The sequence below is a fragment of the Mugil cephalus genome, chromosome 13, assembly GCF_022458985.1.
Source record: "Mugil cephalus isolate CIBA_MC_2020 chromosome 13, CIBA_Mcephalus_1.1, whole genome shotgun sequence".
NCBI lineage: Eukaryota > Metazoa > Chordata > Actinopteri > Mugiliformes > Mugilidae > Mugil > Mugil cephalus.
Window position 1 is genome coordinate 21,119,971 of NC_061782.1, and position 20,960 is coordinate 21,140,930.

The 20,960-nt window shown below is 44.3% G+C and overlaps 1 protein-coding gene across 1 annotated transcript in view; it reads right to left on the reverse strand.

Moving 5' to 3' along the window:
- meis1b (Meis homeobox 1 b) overlaps positions 1 to 20,960 on the reverse strand; it is a 75,475-nt gene that overhangs the window by 31,399 nt on the left and 23,116 nt on the right. Inside the window, exon 8 of the mRNA XM_047602183.1 lies at positions 9,042 to 9,187. Within this exon, the coding sequence (XP_047458139.1) occupies positions 9,042 to 9,187 (146 nt within the window). The remainder of the gene's footprint in view (positions 1 to 9,041; positions 9,188 to 20,960) is intronic.

Consider the following 20,960-nt stretch of genomic DNA (forward strand, 5'->3'; position numbering starts at 1 on the left):
CTCAGCTCTGTCCAACTCCTCTACCATGAGTTATTGCCTGTCTGCATTCACCACCTGGTTCACTAGCTATGATTTCTCTCACTCCAGTGGACACACAAATATACACACACTACAGAAAATACACACGCGTGTCTGCATGCATATTTCTGTGTGCGCGTGTGTCACAGATGACGGTAAAACACACACCTAACCATCCCCCTCCACAGGGGCACCGTGGGTCAGCTGGCCAAGTGCAAACATACCAGCCAATGGCCATACCTTCCATGCCACCTGCTTCTGAAGCATCATGATCCCTACCTGCCGTGTTTTATGCAGAAAACGTCAAATGTAAGATTATAAGACAAGCAGGTGTAAAATGATGAGGACATCACAGGATCTCATCTATAAATCATAGCTCTCTCCCCAGTGCCTTTGAAACAGCACAAGTGCTTCAATATTGCTATGATATCATGGTTCAAGGCCATTAAAATGTAAGGCAACACAGCTGCACATTATAGAAAAATGAAATGAGAGGGAGTCATGGAAGAAAGGAGGAGAGGGAGAGAGCAGTCGGAGAGGCAGAGGGCATGCATAAAAGATAGGAAACCCTTATGGTTTTTGAGAAAGAAGGGTTTTGTCTGAGCACAGTGTTGGGGAAAGCGAGAGGGTTCACGCATGGGAGAGGATACAAGTGGGAGGAACTGAATTGATAAATTAGTTCAGCCGACGCGCAAACTGATTACCACAATGGCAGAGCCGCGGCATCCGCTGAGCACATGCATGAAAAGAGACGCAAGCCGCGCACGGACTCATTCTGTATTTACAAAACAGACACGAAGCTGACACATATAAATAATAGCACGACTCCATATGACACACAGACACAGACACACAGACACGGCAAATGTATCTAGGGCAAGCTGCTGCAGTTGCTGTAAGTAAAAGGTATTGAGCTGCTGACTCCAGCCAGAAAATATCCCACAATCCTCTGGATCGCCAAACGCAGCCTAATGGATAATGGCTAACAGCTAGCGCTAATGTGATTTCACACTTAGCAGAGTTAATATATCACTGGCTGAACAAAATCATACTACACACACACAGGCTATGCTAAACTCGGTTTCTTGAAGGGGGGCTGACACAGCTTCATTTGATGAGTATGTATACATATATATATATATATATATATATATATGTATGTATGGGAGGTTATTTGCTAACTGTGAGAATGAGAGGCTAGCGTTGGTAATCTCCTGCTAAGCACTGGATAGAAGCATTTCATCAAGCTAACCACAGACTTATGACAATATTTTTCCCTGACTCTTCCACACGTCAACTTGCCACTCACTCTCCAATAAATTCCACAGCGATGGTGGGGAACGCCACACCCCACCCAGATACTGACGTCATTGCTGTGGGCCTATGTTAATGTGTGCGTGTGCGCTGTACGTATGTGTTTGCATGTGTGTGCGTCTGAGAGCTAGGAGCGAGCCACTTCTCTGGATTTGCAGATGATTGTAAACTGATTAGTGGGTACCAAACCAAGAATGGTTTCACATATCTGAGTTACTGGGCTTGTATCCACTCAGGGCTCACATCTACACACAGACACGCACACTCTTCACGTACAGCTGATAATGAAAAATAGAACTAGTGTGAAACACAGCTTCAGCATGAAGACATCAATCATTCTGATGTTCAACAATGAAACCACACACTGAACTGTTTCATAGTTTCCCAACTATGAAATTATATGAGAGTTGGGAGGAGGAGTGGGGGAAAGCAGCACAAGGATGGCAGCGAGGAAAGAAGAGATGGTAATAATGGTGACACGGTGTAAAGAGTAAAATTAAATATTCCCTCACCTTGATGTTTAATCTCTTTGACTTAAGCAGGCTGCTTCGTAAAACATTAAAAACAAGCGGCGTGGCGGTATGGATTTTTTCACATTGTTAAAAACTTCCATGAAGAAATTGTAAAAATGTAAATTTAAAAATAATCTCCTACTGTATAAATATAAACTGATCATTGCCTGTGTGTGTGTGTGTGAGCCATGTCAGATCTTTTGCAACTGTTGATCTCCTCCAGTGCTACTGACCGACCTTGAGGGTCTGTAAAGTTCTCACGTTCTCAAGGAAACTCACCGGCCCACCCCTTTGACTAAAGCCAGATCAACACACACATGCTTGCTTCAGGTCTAGATCTGTGGCAGACATTTCGGAAGAGTTCAAAGGTGACATGAATTAAAAGTTAACTGCCCTTGAGGGCTTTTAAATGGAGGGGTAAAACGAGACAAGAAGTGGAGAGGAGAAAGTTGGCGAAAAGGTAGAAGGCTTAGCATTGTCAGTAATGTGAAAGGACCTTATAAACCACCTGACTTGGACTCAATTCTATAAAAATTTTCAAACATGGAGATCAAGAATGGAGTCCATATATGACAATAAATTTGAAGAGAAAGAAAATCACTCGAACATCACTCCAAGCTCACACAAAGTGAGATGTCTGGGTGGACTGCTCTCTGCTTTGTAATATTTGGACACACAATCGAACTTATCCAATTCAAGTTATTTATTTTTTTATTTTTAAATATCGACTTTGATTCAGACATTCAGGCTTTACATGGAACTACGTAAGAATTTGATACTTATACAAAATACTTTATAAATGTCATGTGTTTCCCATAATGTGATCCTTGGCAGAATGAGAACTCTTTGGAAACCCAAACTTATAAATTGCATTAAGATGGGCGGGAAGTCTAAAGTAGGGAATGTAAACCTCATCCATACCAAGGTTGGGGAACAACAATAATGAATTTAAATGAAGCTCTCAACACCATGTAGGAGGTTTGAGTTCTAGATAATGAATGAAGGCGGCATCTCAGCATATGAACAACTAGTGTCAGAAATGAAAATTAAAGCCCAGTTTTGCTAATATGATAGCAAACCTTTAATGTGGCATCACATCCATCTACTGTATCCCTCTATCCATCTGTTAATCTACTCATCCATCCATCATCCCATCCATCAATCATGACACAGATGGCCTTTCAGGAGTGTGTGTCAGGACGGATGCCTTCCTTCTGCCCTAGCCATACCATTACCCCCAACCCCCTTCACCATCGCTCCCAGTGCCATATACAATGCACCTACATATTCACAACTTCTGCCCCCCACAGATTGACCAGATGAACTCACTATTTCCCATTCCCAAGACCAACTACACAGTCGGCAAAGGTTGTTCCTCACCCTATCAGATTTTAATACACGTGCTAAAAAACTCATGTGTGTCCTTCATGAAATGGTTGGGAGTTTCCAGTCTGTTTGTCCGTGAGGGTCAGTCCACAAAGAGAAGCCCCCAAAGAGAGCTGTCTGCCTTTGGTCTCTGGGGCCTGTCAAGAGGGATAATTGATGATGTTTTCATTACAAGGTGTGGGGTAATGTGGGGGCTGGGGCACAGTATGTGTGTGCATATGTGTGTGTCTGTGTAGTGGGGGGTGGGCAGGTTGACTCAGCTGCCTCCTCTTTGACACCAACCACTCCTGCGATTGGTACGGACAAGTCATTGCTACCAAATGCCCTCATTCAAACTCACACACACACACGCACACACACACACATTTAGGCAGACACTGGCCCTCACAGATAGACAAACACACAAACACACAGCCCAAAGCCAATTCCATTCCCAGAGATAAACTATCTGAAACTGAATAAAAATGCTGAGAATAAGTCTAACTTGTTCTCTTGTTTTCCCCTGCCGTTCTGTCTCGTCACAGTGTCACGCCAGCCTTTGGCAGATCTGTCCATCTGTCTGTCGTCTCTTAGGACCTCTTTGAAATCCTAATGCAGTGGCGCCTAAGATTCTGACTTCCACTTAGATTGAATTAAGAGCTAATCAGAGACACCAGGCCACATAGGCCGCTATATTACTTTACAGTATCAAGATGGACATCAAGCCTTTGTTGTTGTTTATGAATAAATGAATGAAAACACATAAAAGGTCAGCTGATGTCCTCCCTTTAAGTTCACTTCCTGATGTCTTTTCAAAGCTATTAACAAGGCGTCCCGATGGCTTGGGAAGGTCAATTCGAATTATTTTTCATGAGGACCTTAATCTGAGCAACAGATAACAAAGACAAACAGGCCTAACAACAATCACAGGACAACAGTAGTCATAAATATGGAAAAATGCATGCAAAGCTGTACAAGGAGGACATTGAGAATACCTAAAACACCACTACTTGTAGGTCTAGTACTTCTTCTCCATAAAACTGTGTAATCAGGACGAAAGAGGACAGAATTAACCTTTCTTTTTAAGTAGACTAAACCAGAAGAATAACGCAGTTCCAGGAATGGATTGCCATGGTGGGTCAGGGTTGCCGCGGGTGATCAGGGTGCTGACATATCCCGGCTCCAGCAATAAACAGCTGAAGAATAATGGCATCTGAGGTGATGGCGAACTCTGACCTCAAAAGTTTTTCTCCCCTGCCTTCCGTTGTTTAGATGAGGCCGTGAGTATCTGGTTTGTGTTCCCTTAGCTGAGAAGTTCAGGAACTGATAAGTCTTCGGTTTACAACATGCTGAGGGCTAATGAGTAGTGCACCTATCCTTCTATCCAGCCATCCCTCCATTCATCCATCACCTCCTCTCCCCCTCCTCCCACCCTGCACACCCAGTTTAGATTCCTCCACCACCCAGGGCTCACAACAGCGAGGCTCCTGGCCTCCTCTGCCAGTGCAGAAATGAATTATATCGCTTTTCACACCTGTTTCTGCTCAAACCCCCACTGCATGCTGCTGTGTTGAGAAAAAAAAAAAAAAAAAAAAAACATTTCCAAAGGGGGGGGAGAACAGTGCTCCCCCAGCTCAGCTACATCTGCGTACGCAAGCGGTTAAATTAGACTCTAATTGTATTAACGGCGGATTATGCCTTCCAGTTGGATTTTTTATACGCGCTCTCTGTGCATTTTACACATTTTAAGGGGAGAAAGGAGGAGGGGGGGGGAAAGCAGCTCATTGAGGGTTTGCGGGTTGGCTTCTTTTATGAGCTGCGATCACGGCTGCCCCTCGTTACACTGCATCTGTGTACAAATAGGAGGGGAGGAGAGCCAGAATGAGAGTGTTAGTGATAATGTGTATGAGAGCGTGTGTGTCCCAGTGTGTGAATATAGCAATGCTAACACTCCAAATGCCAAACCCCCTGCCCTTCCCTTCTACACACACACACACACCTACTTTAGCAAGGCAACAATCTAAACGGGAATATGGGTGGTGTGTGTGTGTGTGCAGCGGAGAGGAGGGGGTGAATTCCATCTAATTACTCTATCACATAATTTCACAAATTGCCTTTTCATAGGGGAGTGGAGAGCAGAGCACAGGGCGCGTTGGGGATTTGAGGCCTGAGCTTTCATTTACTACTCATTTCTTGTTAAATTAAACAAGAAAATACCATTTGTGTAGAGGGGAGGGCGCTGGCAGCGGGGTGGGGGGTGGCCTATTCCAACTGCACAATGGGAGGGATAGAGGAAACAGAGATTGAATAGGACCTATTTCTTCATCTCAAGGTTTGTCTCTTTGGTTGAAACACAAAACAATGAGGTAGCTAAACCAATTACACAATCAATTTAGAATTGACTTTACAATTTAAACTGTTAAGCACATTTCTAGGCATTTCTAGAAAAAAAAAAGCCATAGCAGATTTCTCTTACAAACTGTCCCATTTAGTTTGTCCCTGAATTGAGTCGACAACTCAAGCTGTTTAATTAATGATGCCAAACAAACGCTAAAAATTAGATGAGGACACGGGTAGAAATGCCCTCCCCTCGCCTTGATTTTGGTCCCCTACCAAGTTTACAGCTGCATGTCAAGCTGGCAGCAGGGGCATGGTTTGGCGATTGGTGACAGGCAGCAAACGTTAATGTTTTGTAGTCATTCCAAGTCAGCACAGCCAAATTCTTCCGATGAACTTGTCCCACAAGCGTTGTCAACAACATATGAGCTCACTGGGTGTGTTGGAGAGAACTCAGTGTGCCGCAACTGTTGTCACCATCACAAATTCATTGCCACCACTCTATCTGTCACTCTACCCATCACACAACAAAGGAGAATATTCTATTCCCAGACCCCATCTCTATACCTATTACTTTCTGTCATCCAGCATATACCCAAAACACTGCTTAGACCACTGCAGCGATAATAGCGGGAGTATACGAGGTTACCCCTTTGCTCCAGCAACAAGATGCAGACAGGAAATGAGCATCCTTGATGGATAAGTGAGCAGAGATGCAGAAATGTCTTCCAAAGCCAGCTGTATAAATGCCACCTACCACCTTCTCTGCTATTGCACTCGCAGCCTCAGCTTGCCACCCACCTTCCCCTTCCGCTTCGGTACAATGGAAACTCCCCCGAGGGTCCAAGTGTGAGGGCGAATACCAGAAAATACACTAAGGTTGGGTATCCAAACTTCTTCTATAATCCACACTGTTCTGTCTCTGTAGCAGTGTCAAATACTTTCATATTTATTACGAACTCCGATTCCCTTATTCAGGTTTGTGTGGTGGCACAGTACCCTGTCATGAATATATGGTGTCTGTGTGCGAGCCTGAATCCCTGTGTGCCTAATTGGCATTGTGTCTATCTCTAAGAGGCCAGACTCACATCCTCACAAAGACAGAGCAGCTGATGACGCGGTGTGGATGAGCCTGGAGCAGCTGCCCCGTGCTGGTACCAGCAGAGGCAGAGAGGGATACTACCAGTGTAAGAGATACTGTAAATGGTTTTGCATTAGAGGTTTTATGTGTAGCATTCATAAACACTGACATGCGGTGAATAAATTAATAGTGACACAGAGGAATGATTAGAATAAACAAATGATACCGCAGTAAGCATTTACTTGACACCAGTGGTATTGTTAATGCCAGTGTTTCTCAATATTAAAACCACATTTCCTATAAACAAAACAAAGACGTCGCTCCTCTCTGCCTGGCTTTCATTTCTGTTTGGCTTTGCTGAAGGGGGTAAACATATTGGAAGTGATTTTTCCATCAACTTTTATTTTACTTCAGAATCTAAAAGCAGTTTGCTCTGAAAGAATAGCAGCCATAGAGTAACATACCATATTGTATGTGCCATTGTGTGCCTGCATGTGTTACTTCCCCTCTCTCTTTTGCCTGGGAGAAGGAAAAGGTTGATGGATCCTCCTTATCCCCCTCTTCACCTCCTCACCTTCTTCTCCTCGCCCTTGCTCCCCCGGCACTCACTTATATCCTTCCCACTGTTTGAGATCTAACAGTGTAGAAGCCTCCCATAAGCCCAACTCGTGGTGTAATATGACACAGGAGGTGTGTTGCTGTGTGTGTGTGTTTCACCAGGCATGTGTGTGCTGAGCTGCATGTCCACAGACAGGATGCGTGTATGTTTCAAACACCTTTCCTCTGCGGCCCTGAAGGTTTTGGGGGGGCGTATGGGCTGAGGTCAGGGAGTTGGGGTAGAGCCTAGTGTGCATGTGTGATGATGTGTGTGTGTGTGTGTGTGTGTGTGTGTGTGTGTGTGCAGAGTGACGGAGAGCTGGTGGTGGTGGTGGTGGTGAAGGAGCAGCAGAGGGTCAGATGGAAACAGAACAGCAAAGAGAGAAAGTCTAAGAAATCCTGTGATAGGTGTGTGCATCTGTCTACAACATACTGTGCAGACGTACACACCAGGCATCTCTGCCTTTAAGTTCCTCCGTTCGGCCAATAACTGTAGGAAACTGAGGAGGACGCTGCACAATGCATTCCATCAACATCAAAGACAGGCCACAAATAAATATATAAAAAGTTGAGCACATGCAATATCCATAATCCAACAGCCAAATTACTTTCCTCAGCATCCTCCCTGTTGACTTGTGCAATTCAAACCAACACCCACTCAGCCAAAGTGTATCATGTTCTCCTCAAACTCCTGACACAGGCAGAATATATATGACGCAACTTTTTGTGAAGTAGCTTTGAAACACATTTTCTTAGCGTAGCTCTGGGTTCAAACTGTAATTACGCATTGGGACAAACGCACTAAAGACGTAACTGTTCGTAGCTCGTTTTTTTTTTTTTTTTTTAATGATTTACATATGAACTCCATCTGACTCGCAGCTTTTCTTAATGTAAGTTAAAGTTCTATTAATGTCTAGTTTGTACTTCATGTGGATCTTACTTATAATAACTGTCGAATGACAATGAGTTGGTTGTAATCATTTCTAAAATGCTGATCTTGTGGGCTCTGACTAGCCTTAAAGCCTGAATGGCCATTTTCTGTTGAATTGATACATTATTTGAAAAATTGAAGATGTGGGTTGTGAGGTCTGAAGCCACAGACAAGTCAAATCAGTGCTATATTTCTCTTTTTTAAAACGTGTTGAAAAACGTCTAGCAGTGTTATCTGTAAGTGATGTAGTGATCCTGTTCGAAGCAAATAGGAACTGTTAACTGTTAACTAAGAACGCATTCAACTGATTTGTGGCTCCATTTTAATAGTCACATTGGTATCTTACTGTGTCAGAATGCATTTTTCCCACACTATTTCCCCGCAAACAATTTGTGATGCTTTCAGATGGTGCTAACAGCATTTGTATTCTCTGCTGTAATTGAGGGAAAATAAGGCCAAACCACAAGCTTTTGCAGCATCCCAGGCATCTGTTAAATAATGACAGATTTGTTCTTAATAAGGTTCATCTATGTATCTGCAGTTATGGCCATGGGCGTCTCTCCTTGGCTTCAACCTTATTCAGTTTCAGCAGATGAGCGAGATTGCCGGCAGATTACACAGGCCCGTCTTTGAAGTGCTCACTGTACGGACTGGGATAGTCCGTGGAGAAGAGGGGTCTCTGCTGGTGTGTATGTGGGCGCCAGCGAGCGCGTCAGTGTCTGAGGATGTGTGCGCATACGTGGTCTTTGAGTAGTGTGAAAGTGTATTTGCGTCCAATAAGAAATGTAAGAGTGTAAGAGCCCGTGGCTATGAATTGAGGTTCTGTGGGCACATGGGATATGAAACTCAGAGCATTCAAGAGCAAATGTCGTTTTGCTGAACTCACCGTTAGGTGCTGGAAGAGCCAAGCTCTCATGATGTTGGTGGCCACCTTAGGGAAAATCCCTCTCTTCTTGTTGCGCTTCTTTTCTTTATCCGGGTCATCGTCGTCCCCTGTGCTCGGTGAAGCCACGCTGTTGTCCAGGCCATCGCCTGTCACATGACGAGAAACAGGAAGAGACGGCGGAGATCAGACACACAGTTTGTTTACTTCCTGCATTTGCTGCGCCTCTGCGTTCAAAGGGAATAAATACGATTTCGAAGGAATTCTGGAGGGCTTTGTATGCACAGACGGAGGGGTATAGAGACACAACAATAGCAAGCAGAGAATGGCTGGAAAACAGCACCTCATAAATGCATTCATTTTTAATACATTTATAAATAACCCTGCCTTTCATTTTTCTCCCCACACCCCCCTCCCCCCACCGTCACTTGAAAACACAGCAAGCGCTCGCATCTTTCTGCGGGAAAGAGAGAAGAAGGGGAGCACAAAGGACTTGTAAGGTCGCATTTCCCCACTCTCCCATCCAAGCCCGCGCAGAATTGAAAATGACAGAGAGATTTAGTCTTTATTATCCTGAGGGGAAAATAGTTATTGAAGCGTCGCCCTGGCGCATTCTGCCATTTTACCTGAGGTGGAAAGAGTAACACTGCACTACAAAAGGCAAGGTTGCGAGGAGGGGGAAGGCAGAAAATAAAAGGAAAATAGGTGGAAAAAAAGCAAGTCAGAGGCACAAACAACGCTAACAAAGCTAGCTGTTTTTCATAACAATGGCATCATGGCTGCTTACAGCAACCTGTAGGGCTTCGATAAGACTCTATTAAGGCCAGTTAACCTCACCTAAGGGGAACACTGAGACAGCTCAGAGTATTTGAGCGCTGCAAGGAAAAGTGAAAGGAAGACGCTCCGTGGGCCTTTTCTCTGCATTCACACTCACAACAACATGAGCCCATACACACACACACACACACACACACTGCACATATTCAAATCCAGCCAATTACTGTACGTATTCTATACAGCTTCCCAACTGTGGCTGTGAGAAGTCTAATTGTTATTATCATTATTCAAAAATGCGAGCAACCCTCAATGAAGATGATAATCATAAAAGAAACATGAGGCGAGGTAAACAAGTAGCACCCACACTGCTAGAAATTGCAGCGGGAAATAACTGACTTTTGTGCTGCATCGCCTCGCGCGACTGGAAATAGAGAAGAAAAAAAAATAAAATACGCTGAAGCAGTGCACAGAATTGGATGCAGTTATTTATTGATTACACACAAAGCACTTCTAAAGCTTCTAGGTCTATTCACTGTGGCAGGAGTAGATAACTTCACTGAAGCAGGCCCGCGCTCCACTAACTTGCAGAGGGCGACACCCAGCACCTAGCTAAACCCTAAGCCCCGATTCATCGATAATTAATGGGGATGTTGGCGCTAATCCGGTTGGAGATGACTTTTTTCCAGCCTGCCACATCAATGGAATAATCAAGGGCCTAAAACCCAGGCCTTTGCTCCCCATTACCTCAGGCAAAAGAATTCCTGAAAGCATGCCTGGAGGGCACCTGAATTATATACACCATTAGGAGAGAGAGGCTCTCAACGATCCATACGAAACAACACTCTTGGCTAGCTCACTCTCTCCTCTCCGACTGTTCTGGCAGACGGAGATACATATGCACACATATTGAAGGCTTTTTAATGAACCTCATGTGGAAGTGGAGGTGACGATTGAGGGTGGGGGAGGGATAAAACAAGAGCCAGCTTTTCCGTGGCTTTACGGAGCAATGCTGATGCAAACGGCAACCCCTGTGCACTGATAATACCCAGGCGCAGGTAAAGCTGGCGCTAGGGTTTGGTGGGTTTGGTCACGTCACCCAAAGAAAAAAAAAAGCTGAACTCGGGAAAAAAGCCACATGGCAGGTTGAAGTACTTTTCACCAAGTCAGCAGCCACATGTTCTCTACGCATAGGTGCTATGGATTATTTTCATTATTGATTATTGCATGTATTTTTCAGATTATTAGATTAATTGTTTATCCTATAACGTTAATAAGAATCTACTTCCCACAGGGGATGATGTCAAACCTTCCACACAACTTGAATATATTAAATATACTATATAACAACATAAAACTAAACAGCAGCAGAGCTCTATATCTGACAGTGAATTATAGTTAATCTTGGTTCTTACTTAATGATTAATCAATCACGGTTGTTAAATGACTGATCCATTAATTGATTCACCGACCAACCAACACACATGCAGAGTGCGCCATCCACCGAATGTCTTGACCCCTCTCTGTCCTAAAACACACTCACATTGCAAGCTTGAGTTACATCATTAGCCCGGGACAAGCGCAGCCCGAGCTTAACTGGAGAGTTTTTTCTTCCTACTGTTTCAAGGCTAAAATACACCCACCCCTCCGTCTCCCTTCCCCTCTGCATCTCCGTGCCTGGTGGAAAAGAGGGGAGAGCCGAGTCGAGGCCCTGTAATCTAAGACCAGATTTTCATTGGAAGCAAATGCTTTCAATCCGTTGTAAAGACCGGCTCATGTTCAGCAAAGCCTACAATAACAAACCTAGGGGCTTGTCCCATGCGAGTTGGGAAAACAGAAGCAAACGGCTGGAGTACCAGCTCAGAGCATGAGAGAGTGTGTGTGTGTGTGTGTGTGTGTGTGTGGGTATGCATGTAAGTGAAGCGGGGAAAGAGGTGCGATATCACGAGAAGCGCGGAGTAAAGGGGGAAATGATTGCATTTACAAAAAAGGAAGAGAGGGAGCATAAAAGTAATTAAAGTGTTGCCAGAGTCTCTTTAAAGCAGATTGAGAGAGAAACTCTAGCACGTCCGAATATTCCTTTCTCTTCCCTGTAGTTCTACATCTGACCCGCGCTAAGACACTTACTATGCCTAGAAGGGGAAAGGGAAGGCGCAGGGTTGGAGAAGGGCGTCAATTTTATTGGCATTTCCATTTCCAGTGCAATTTGATACCAATCACCTCTACAAGGTCTGGGGCTAATTTCTGCTTTTCTCTTACCCCAGCAAGCGAGGGGAGAGTGGGAGGAGGAAAAAAAAATTGAAAGACTGGCAGTGAGGAAGGGAGAAGCAGGAAAGGTGTTGAAGTCGTGTCTGGCAGCCATGTTGGGGAAATGTCAACGGCATTACCACAGACTGTCAGAGAGAGAGAGGCAGCGGGTGAAACAGGGAAAGAAGGCGAGTTAGAGATAGTGACGGAGCGCAAGGAAAGGGGGAGGGACGTTCAGCGAGTATGGAAATAGTGGAACCTCAAACTCGAGCTGACTGGGGCGACGAAGAAGGAGAAAATAATGGGTAGGAAGGAGAGGGGATGCTGTGGCACACTTGACTTAATCCGTTGAAAGAAAAAAAAAAGAATCAGACACATAACAGTCAGTTGTTGTGACACTTTTTTATCCTGTTTCTAGGCCTGTGAAGCAAACACCAAAACACATCTTTTCAGAAAAGCTCTTCCAAATGGATAAAGCTGACAACAAGCTAACAAGCGCACACTGAATCGGTGGTGATCCCTGTTGTGGTAGTTTACTCTGTAGTCAAAGAGATCTGTTTGAACATTTCTCAACATTCAGTGCTCATTACAGTACATGTTGAATTGCACAACAGATGCTTGTAGTCCACTCTGAATGTGACAGTAGACAGAAGAAGTAAGGTAGTGTGAACAGAGCTAATGTGAGGAGTTAATTCTTAGGTAAGGCAACAATTTCTATGATAGTATCACAGGAAAATGTTGGACAATATGACATTGCCATATCTTGATTCTTTCACCAAGTTGATGACTTTGGCATCGTTGGGATGCTCAATAAACTGAATCGTGGTGTCACTTTGGATCAAGATACGCTTGATGGGCAGAGAATATTTGACCAGTGCTGATACCTGACCAGGTAGCTGGTGAGCCAGTCACCCAACGAGTCAGTCAGTCACTCACCGCACACCGGCTGCCAGCCTCATTAAAAGCATCAGCGGGCTGCAACCCTATTGCTGCATGAGTGTGGGGAAGCTAAGCTAGCGAGCTCCAGTCTCCCCACAAGGAAAAGCCATAGGCACAACTCTGGGCCTGGCCCACTGATCAGCCATGACAACGTCTTTGCAACTAGTTAGAGCGAGGGGGAGGGGCAGAATCAATGCGGGACAGTGGGGGCGCATGTTTGTGTGTGAAGAATGTATGCATGCATGGATGTGCACTCGTCTGTATGTGTGTCTATCTCTGCCTTTCTTTATGCATGTGTGTTTCCATCCACAGAAGCTCTCTCTCTGTGTGTGTGTGTGTGTGTGTGTGTGTGTGTGTGTGTGTGTGTGCGTGTGTGTGTGTGTGTGTGTGTGTGTGGCAATTAGGAGCAGGCCACTGACTGGAAGGAGCCAGGGGCAGTTGAAATGCCCCGGGGCCAACCAAGGGAAGGAATATTTTATCAGTCCCCTCGCACGCTGTATACACAAATACACACTTGCACACAGCACACACACACACACATGTGCTGTGAGCAAAACAGATAATGACGTAAAAATTAGGTTGGCTTTCTTCATGCATATCCACTAGCCTCGTTAGTATTAGCAAAACAGACACTTCTGCGTTCATTCAGCTTCAGTGGCTTTTATTTAAGCCTTTCTGCCACTTCATGTTTCATTCTTGGATTCTCCTCCTTCCTACTTCATTACTTTTCCTCCCCTCTTTCCCTCTGTCTGCTGGACTGTGGAGTTTCATTGGAGGACATTTGCACAGTATTGGGAATGAGGCACTGTTATCTCTTTTCACAGTAGGTTTGAACTTTTCCATCAAACGACGGTAAATCATGCTTCACAAATAAAATGTCATTAAAAGTTGGGGTAAAGTCAAGGTTTGCTTTTATCTGCAGTCTTTATGGTTTCAGCCGACCTCTTCAACTAGTGAGAACAAATTGAGCTTCATCTCCTCTGCTTCTTCTTCTCCCTCTCTTGTGTCTTTTTCACTCATCTACATCTCTCTGTCTCAAGGCGTACCCTGACATTATCAAGCAGTATCTAGGCTAATCTGTTATGATCTGATTATGAACCATCTCTCAGCATAAGACCGACACTGGTACTACCTGCCCCCTGCGTTTGGGCACACGTGCCATTCAGAGGTGTCGGCTATTTTTCTGCTGCCTGGCAAATTAACAGCCGCAGAATCACAGTCATTCATCTGCGAACAGTGATCTTGTCAGACACGTCGCTCCTGGCGCAATGTGGGAGAATTATGACATTTAGCTTTCTAATAATTTTTTTTTTCTCCATAGAAGCACTGCTGAGATGAGAAGTAAGGGTTATGAATATTAGCTTTGTGCCAGATGTCATGAGTGGGATCCTGTGTGAGGAATCATTCACAGATGGCCAAACGTTTTTGGAGGATACTGTGAGATGTTTTTGCAAGGTTTTATAGGCTGTGGATGGACAGAGAGGCAAAAAGAGTGCAGACAGGTCTTTTGAGTTTATGACAGTGCGTTTAGTCTAAGGGCTATTTGTTGCAAGAGAGAGTGTGTGTATGTGTGTATTTCGCTGTGAGTGCAAGTGACCTGGAGCTGATCTCTCAAAGGCCACTCCTAGAGTTTCACACCCGAGAAAGCTCACATGACCCTGGGTTAGCAGTCCGGGCAATGCCCAGGCCTCAGGGCCCATTCCACATGGGACACACACCTCTTATATCAGCAGGCGAGAAATTCATACATACACACAGTCAAAACATGATACACAAAGTGCACGCACACTTGCTGGTGTACAGTCACTAAAGTGCTCTCCCTCTCACTCTTTCTCCCCCTGCAACTCACACAGACACACACTCTCACACAAACACACATACATTACATTCCCAGAAATCCTCAGAGGGGTAAAGATGGGCTCACAAGAGGGAGGGAGAAAAGAAAAAAAAAAGTGGCGTTTATTGTATTCAGGCCATTCATAAGCTATAGACTTGGGGAGGAGGACTACAAGGGGGTTGCAGGCAGTGGGGGTTCCCTTTGCATGGCTTCAGAGGCCCCTCCCACCTCCAAATATTCTGAACATGCAGGAATTCCTTGCAACGCAATTCCCAAGTAGGGGCACTTTTTCAAAAGCGTCCTTTACTACACCAAAAACACACTCGCATACCCCCATTTCCTAGGACATTGTAAAAGGGGCACGTTTTCAGTAATGACTACCAAAGTATTCTAAATCAACACACACACACACACACACACACACACACACACACACACACACACACACACACACACACACACGGACACACAAACTTCAATACAAAAAACTCTCTGTGACCAATGCTGTTTCGCCTCCCTTTTATTCCCGAGGAGGAGAGATGGAGAGAAATCCCCCACGACTATTCTGTGGATAATGACATGCGCTGTCGACAAAACAATATGGCTAGTCTAGACTTCCCTTCCTGCCTTTGCCAGAGACACTTTCCTCTGTTTTAAGATCTTTGCTCAAAACTCCAGGGATAACATCACTCCCAAGCATAGATTAATCTGTGTAGAACATACACTAGTGACAGCAGCATGAATAACTAGATTAGGCAGAGACAGAGAAAGTTATCATTACTACAAAAGAAAAAAAATGGCGCTTGCCAGGTTAACAACCAGGGGAGAGGTACCGTAAGTGATTGCGTCCTGTAATCAAAGACATTTCCATTGAAGTAATTACAGTAAACAACAAGTGCTTTGCAATAACAAAGCCAGTTCTTTTGAATGATGACAGTTTTGTGGATCGGCACAGACAGACCCAATAATGACAGTAACTGGTGAATCATTTACAAAGGTTATTTGTAATTAAAGCACAATGGAGACTTATTGTTGTGAGAATCTGAGCCAAGTTTCAAGCAATTATTTCATTTGCGGTGATCTGATGCGGAGAGGATCAGGAAGTCAGGGAGAGGGAATGTGTTTTACCAACAACAAAAAAAGAAAAAAAAAAACAGAGGAGTAAATTAAAAGTGTCAAAACCTCAGGTCTGGGTGATTTATGTGTCTTTTACTGGAGTGCCTTAAGTGCATCGTTGTCAGTAGTCATATTGAATGTAAACAGACGTTGCATGCTTTCCCACGCATTTCATGTTATCAAAAAAATATGAATGCAAAACATGAAAGTGTTGGATAGGTATATTAATTTGTCAATTTTACAGCAGAAGTTGGCCGCTCAGTGTACGAAAGACAAAGCTTTGTGCCAAGTATTTGTCAATGACATTTGAGAGACCAAATGCTTAACCTTTTATAAAATAGTGAATATGAGACCTGTGTTAATGGTCTTTTTCCCTGCACAAGTGTTCTTGTTCTCCTGTGTGTTGTGGCTGAGGCCCATCCTCTGTTGGCTATGGGGGGGGGGGTGAGGGATCAGGCCTGTTGACATAGCCATAGGTGATGGCAAAAATGTCAGTGTAAATGTGACTGCTCTCTCTGTGCCATTTTCCCGTAAAGGGTCATCACCACAGGCTGCCTGACACGCCGGAAACTGCCTCGAGCGCGGGGCACCGACACGACATTAAACAGCAGTATGCCTCCACGCACACAACAACACACACACACACACACACGCACACACAGGCTGCCTTTTATTCCCACTTCCAGATCAGTCGAGAGAGAAAGAATGAGGAGGAAAGAGACAGACGGTACAAGCTAAAATGAAAGTGTAGGGCGATGAATTCACCCTTTCATGTTGAGCACTTTTGCTGTGTAACTATTGATTTTTCCTCTCTTGCCTTTGTGTTGCCGTTTTCTTTTTTTTTTTTTCTTCTAACCTGAAGATAGAGGGCCAGGCTCAGTTCAAATGGGAGCACTTGTGAGGGGGGCCCAAAGATCCTTCACTTCATTGAAGGGAAGTCCTCTCACGCACACATACACAAACACACAAAATGGTTAAGATTCCTGACATTGTGTCTCTTTCACTGCTTTCTCACTCTTAACTCTCAATTGTTTCACTGCGTCAGAGATGGCTTTTGACACCTCCGACTCACCGAGCTTCAGTCAAACTCGGCGCGCAGTGAACTGACAGAGAGAGAGGGAGTCAAATGGACTATGGAAGAAGAGGGGAAGGGGGAAGGGAAGCAGAGAGGACAAGGACTTTAACAAAAAGCTAAGAGCACTTAACAGTACAATGGCTCGGCGGTCCTTTCCAAAAGTCAGCTGATGTGCTGAAGGGCGTTCCAAAGTCCTTCAATGGAGACACGGGACAAAGAGAGGGAACCTTCAGCTAATCTGAAGGAAAAACATCCTATTTGACTTTGTTGTGGGCTAACATTCAGTATATATCTATACATGGTACATTCAACAAGAGAATACTAGCTATAGTCACAGAAGCCCTTTAATGAACCATCAAGAAACCTTTTCAACAAGCTCACATTAATCTTTCAAGAGCCCTGTAATAAGATGTCACATAACTTGTTTAACTTCAACTATACTGTCAAAACCGCCGATCAGATAAACTAAAGTGAAGTGGAAATGTATCATTTCAGCACCAGCAACTAGTCTGTGAACATGGCTCCATGTTTGGTGAGTAGCTTAATTAACCAAAAGACTGTTCCCCTGTTTTTCGGAGCTACCACATATAGCCCTGTCTGCTTTCTAACTATCTGAACGGCACAGCCTCTGATAAACACTTAATACACATGGATTTTCCCACTCATTCTAACCTATCAGTGCCAGCCAAATTGCAATATGTAGTTAGATAATGCAGGCACGTTAACCCTGCGGTGGTGCTCGCTAATAATAGCGCATTAGCTTCCAGTGAGGTTTTTTTTTTTTTTTTTTTGGAATAACAGAAGGTTTAAGTATTATGAGGGAGTATAATATGTTCTGGACCCACAAGCTCAGGTTACTGAGGGGGTGGTTAGAAAAACAGAATAAGTCTTTATCAGAGCTTCAACATACTCTGTTTAAATACTTTCGGTCGCTGAGTTGTTGGATTTACATTATGGGGTTTAGGCAAATTTCAGATGAGTAAACAGAGCTGATGTTGGAGTTAAAGTGTATCACATTTTGAACGTTGGATACTTCCTTAAAGACGCCTGCATTAACTCCTCTGTTTCAAAAGCTGAAGTATTACGTTAACCTTAAGGATTCTCCCTACGAATGAATGCTGCATCTCCACTTCTTCCACCTCGTCATGTCCTTGATAAGGACAGGATGTGGTGTTGCGGGGATGTGGGGGATTTGTAGTCCTATCAGCGTACCCATACGCAGCCCTGATAAGACTTTTGGGACTTGGGCAGAGGAAGAGGAAGTGAGTGGGTTCGCATCGGCCTACTTCCTGTTGAGAATGGGTCCATGTGGACGGGGGTGATATGCCCCCCGTGGACGCTGGCGCTCTCGCCCCACAGCCCCACCAAGTCACTTCCTGAAAGAGGCAGCCCTCTCTGGGGGTGACTTCCTGTAGGAGTATGACCTCTCTGCTGCTTAAGAGAATCTCAGTGGAACAAAGACCTGGGACTACCCTGGGGAGCTAGTGTGCACAATATATAAATGCAGTTTGTGTGCTTGTGTTAAACACTGCCTCTAAAACCTCTACTCCAAAGGTTATCACTAGTGAGAATCTCTGCCCCGAGTCCCTGCTCATCTCTTTCAGTTACACTGGCTTGGAGTGAAAAGGGTCGATCAGGTTACAGCCAAATGTGTGTGTTCACAAGTGTGTGTACCGCAAGTGGCATGCTTTGTGTTTCTCTGCAAACACACAAAGTAAACGCCCATGTTGCCCTCCAGCCCACCCTGCTGCTCTTGTGTCTATCTACAGGTATTTGTTATCTGGCCTTCTCTTTCCTCTCTCTCTAAACTCAAAGCTTGCTGGGGTCTTTATCTCTGAGTCCAATCCTATAGCAGGTATCCATGTCAAAGGGACCGAGGGGAAGGGGCCTCTGGGGGCAGCATGTTTGGTCTGGGTCACCCTTGGGTCAAGCTTTGGCCCAATTGATTTACTTTAAATGCACTTTTTACTTCCAACTTATTGCACATCAGGCGACCCGGCCTCACAAAACTGTCATGGGTATTTCCCATCTTTACCATTTTATCAAGCATGTTTAAACTGAAGCAACGTGTCTGAGCAGGCAGGTGTTCAGTATAACTGCAACACCTAGTCATAGGGATCACATCTGTGACAAAAATCAAACACAAAAAGTCTAATTTTATTCACTTTTATACTAATGAACACCTGTGTAGAAGCCAGGTTTGAATTTTAGAATCAAGAGGAGTTGCATGTGTCACTTAGGGGTTAGAAAATAAGCCCTTACAAAAAATTAAAGTAGCATCGACCCATATCCAATAATAAAGAAAATCCACAGGGATGCAAGTTGTGACCAAAACTGGCGCTTCTGCTGGTGTTTCCTTGGCATGAAATTGGCTTTGTGCGGGTGTCGTTTGGAGAGCCGGCTGGTAAATTCTCCCCTTCTTTTGTTAGAAAAGGAGGGGCTCCATGCATAATGGTCTTAGCCAGGGAGGTCTGGAACTGTGTCCATAAATTGAATTATTTCAATTTGAGGGAGAGAGTGAGAGAATAATGGAGAGTAGCTGTGAGAGTGTGTGTTGCATTTACATGCGAACATATGCATATGTGTTGATGCAGAGGGACTCGTTTTGATTCTTCGGCGGGGCTCATATTTACAAGTGAGAATATAAACCAAGTTGCAGAAGATTACAGAAGGGGCCAAATGTTACCTTGCAGCTGGAAGCTATAGTATTGGATGAAAAGAAGACTGCAGACCGAGGCCACAACAACAGTGTCCTGCCTGAACATTACAGTCTCAGTATGACATCTGTTTCTATTCTTACTAAGCGATTAACGATACAAAATAAAAACAAGGTGTGAGATTTATACGTTGATATAAACCCCCGTCCCGACTTCATATAAATTACGAAACAGCAGATACTCGAATGTGTTTGTGTACACGGGAGAATGTTTGCGTGTATATGTGAGAGTGGGGGAAGGGTGAAAATATTCCTGACACAATATAATCGGCAGGGGACCATATGGCAAACTGGCAGCAAGCTATTTATCCTTATCCTCTTTGGAGGCTAAAATTAGCACTTCACTGTTTGTAGCTTTAAGCTGGACTCCAACCACTGTGATACGGCTAATAATAAAGAAAAAAAAGTACAGCCCAGTTGGCACGACTACTACATCCCATACCTTCTTATTCCCTCATGCTGCAACCGTCTCTTTCCCATTTACGTTAAACTTTTCACAAAATATAACAGTGATTTTAAGATCAAATTCGTGCTAAAATAATGAGTGCAGGTTGTGTCAACATCGTATTGCTGGAGCCATAAGCCTATATGTCAGGAAAGCCAGGATTTCCTGAACATGGACCCCCTTGGCTAGCTTAAGAGTGTAGGATGATGGGCCTAATCTCTTTATCAAAAGCTTAAATAAACGTTGGTGCATGTGTGTCTGTGTGAGTTGCTTATTTGTGTGTGTGCCAAGGGGCCAAACAATGCTTCTCCCCTGAACAAAGTGCTAATACCCCATCTCCTCACTGTCCCCTCCCCCTCCCAATCCACCTCTCTCCATCCTCTAATTCTCAACTAATTTCTGAAATTATATCTCTTCCATATGCGTTTTACACTGTAAAAAATAAAATATATAAGGCAGATAACGCGTTAATTGGATATTTTTCCTACATGACACTTGAAAAGCTCATCTGGTCTTTCACTCATCCGGTAGCAGAGGTGACTGCTTGAATTCTCCAGTCCTCCAGTCTGCTATCAGGGTTTTCCCTGAAAAGTTAACATCTATCTGATCAGAGGCCTCCTGGGCCCTGAGCTCAGCTCCTTTTCAAGTGAGGAGAAGGAGAAGGAGAAGAAGGAGGAGGAGGAGCACCAGGAGGGAGCTACAGTCAGCAGTGAGAGGAATGCAAAGACAGAAGGAGGAGAGTTTAAGGTGGTTTTATGAGGCAGATATAAAGG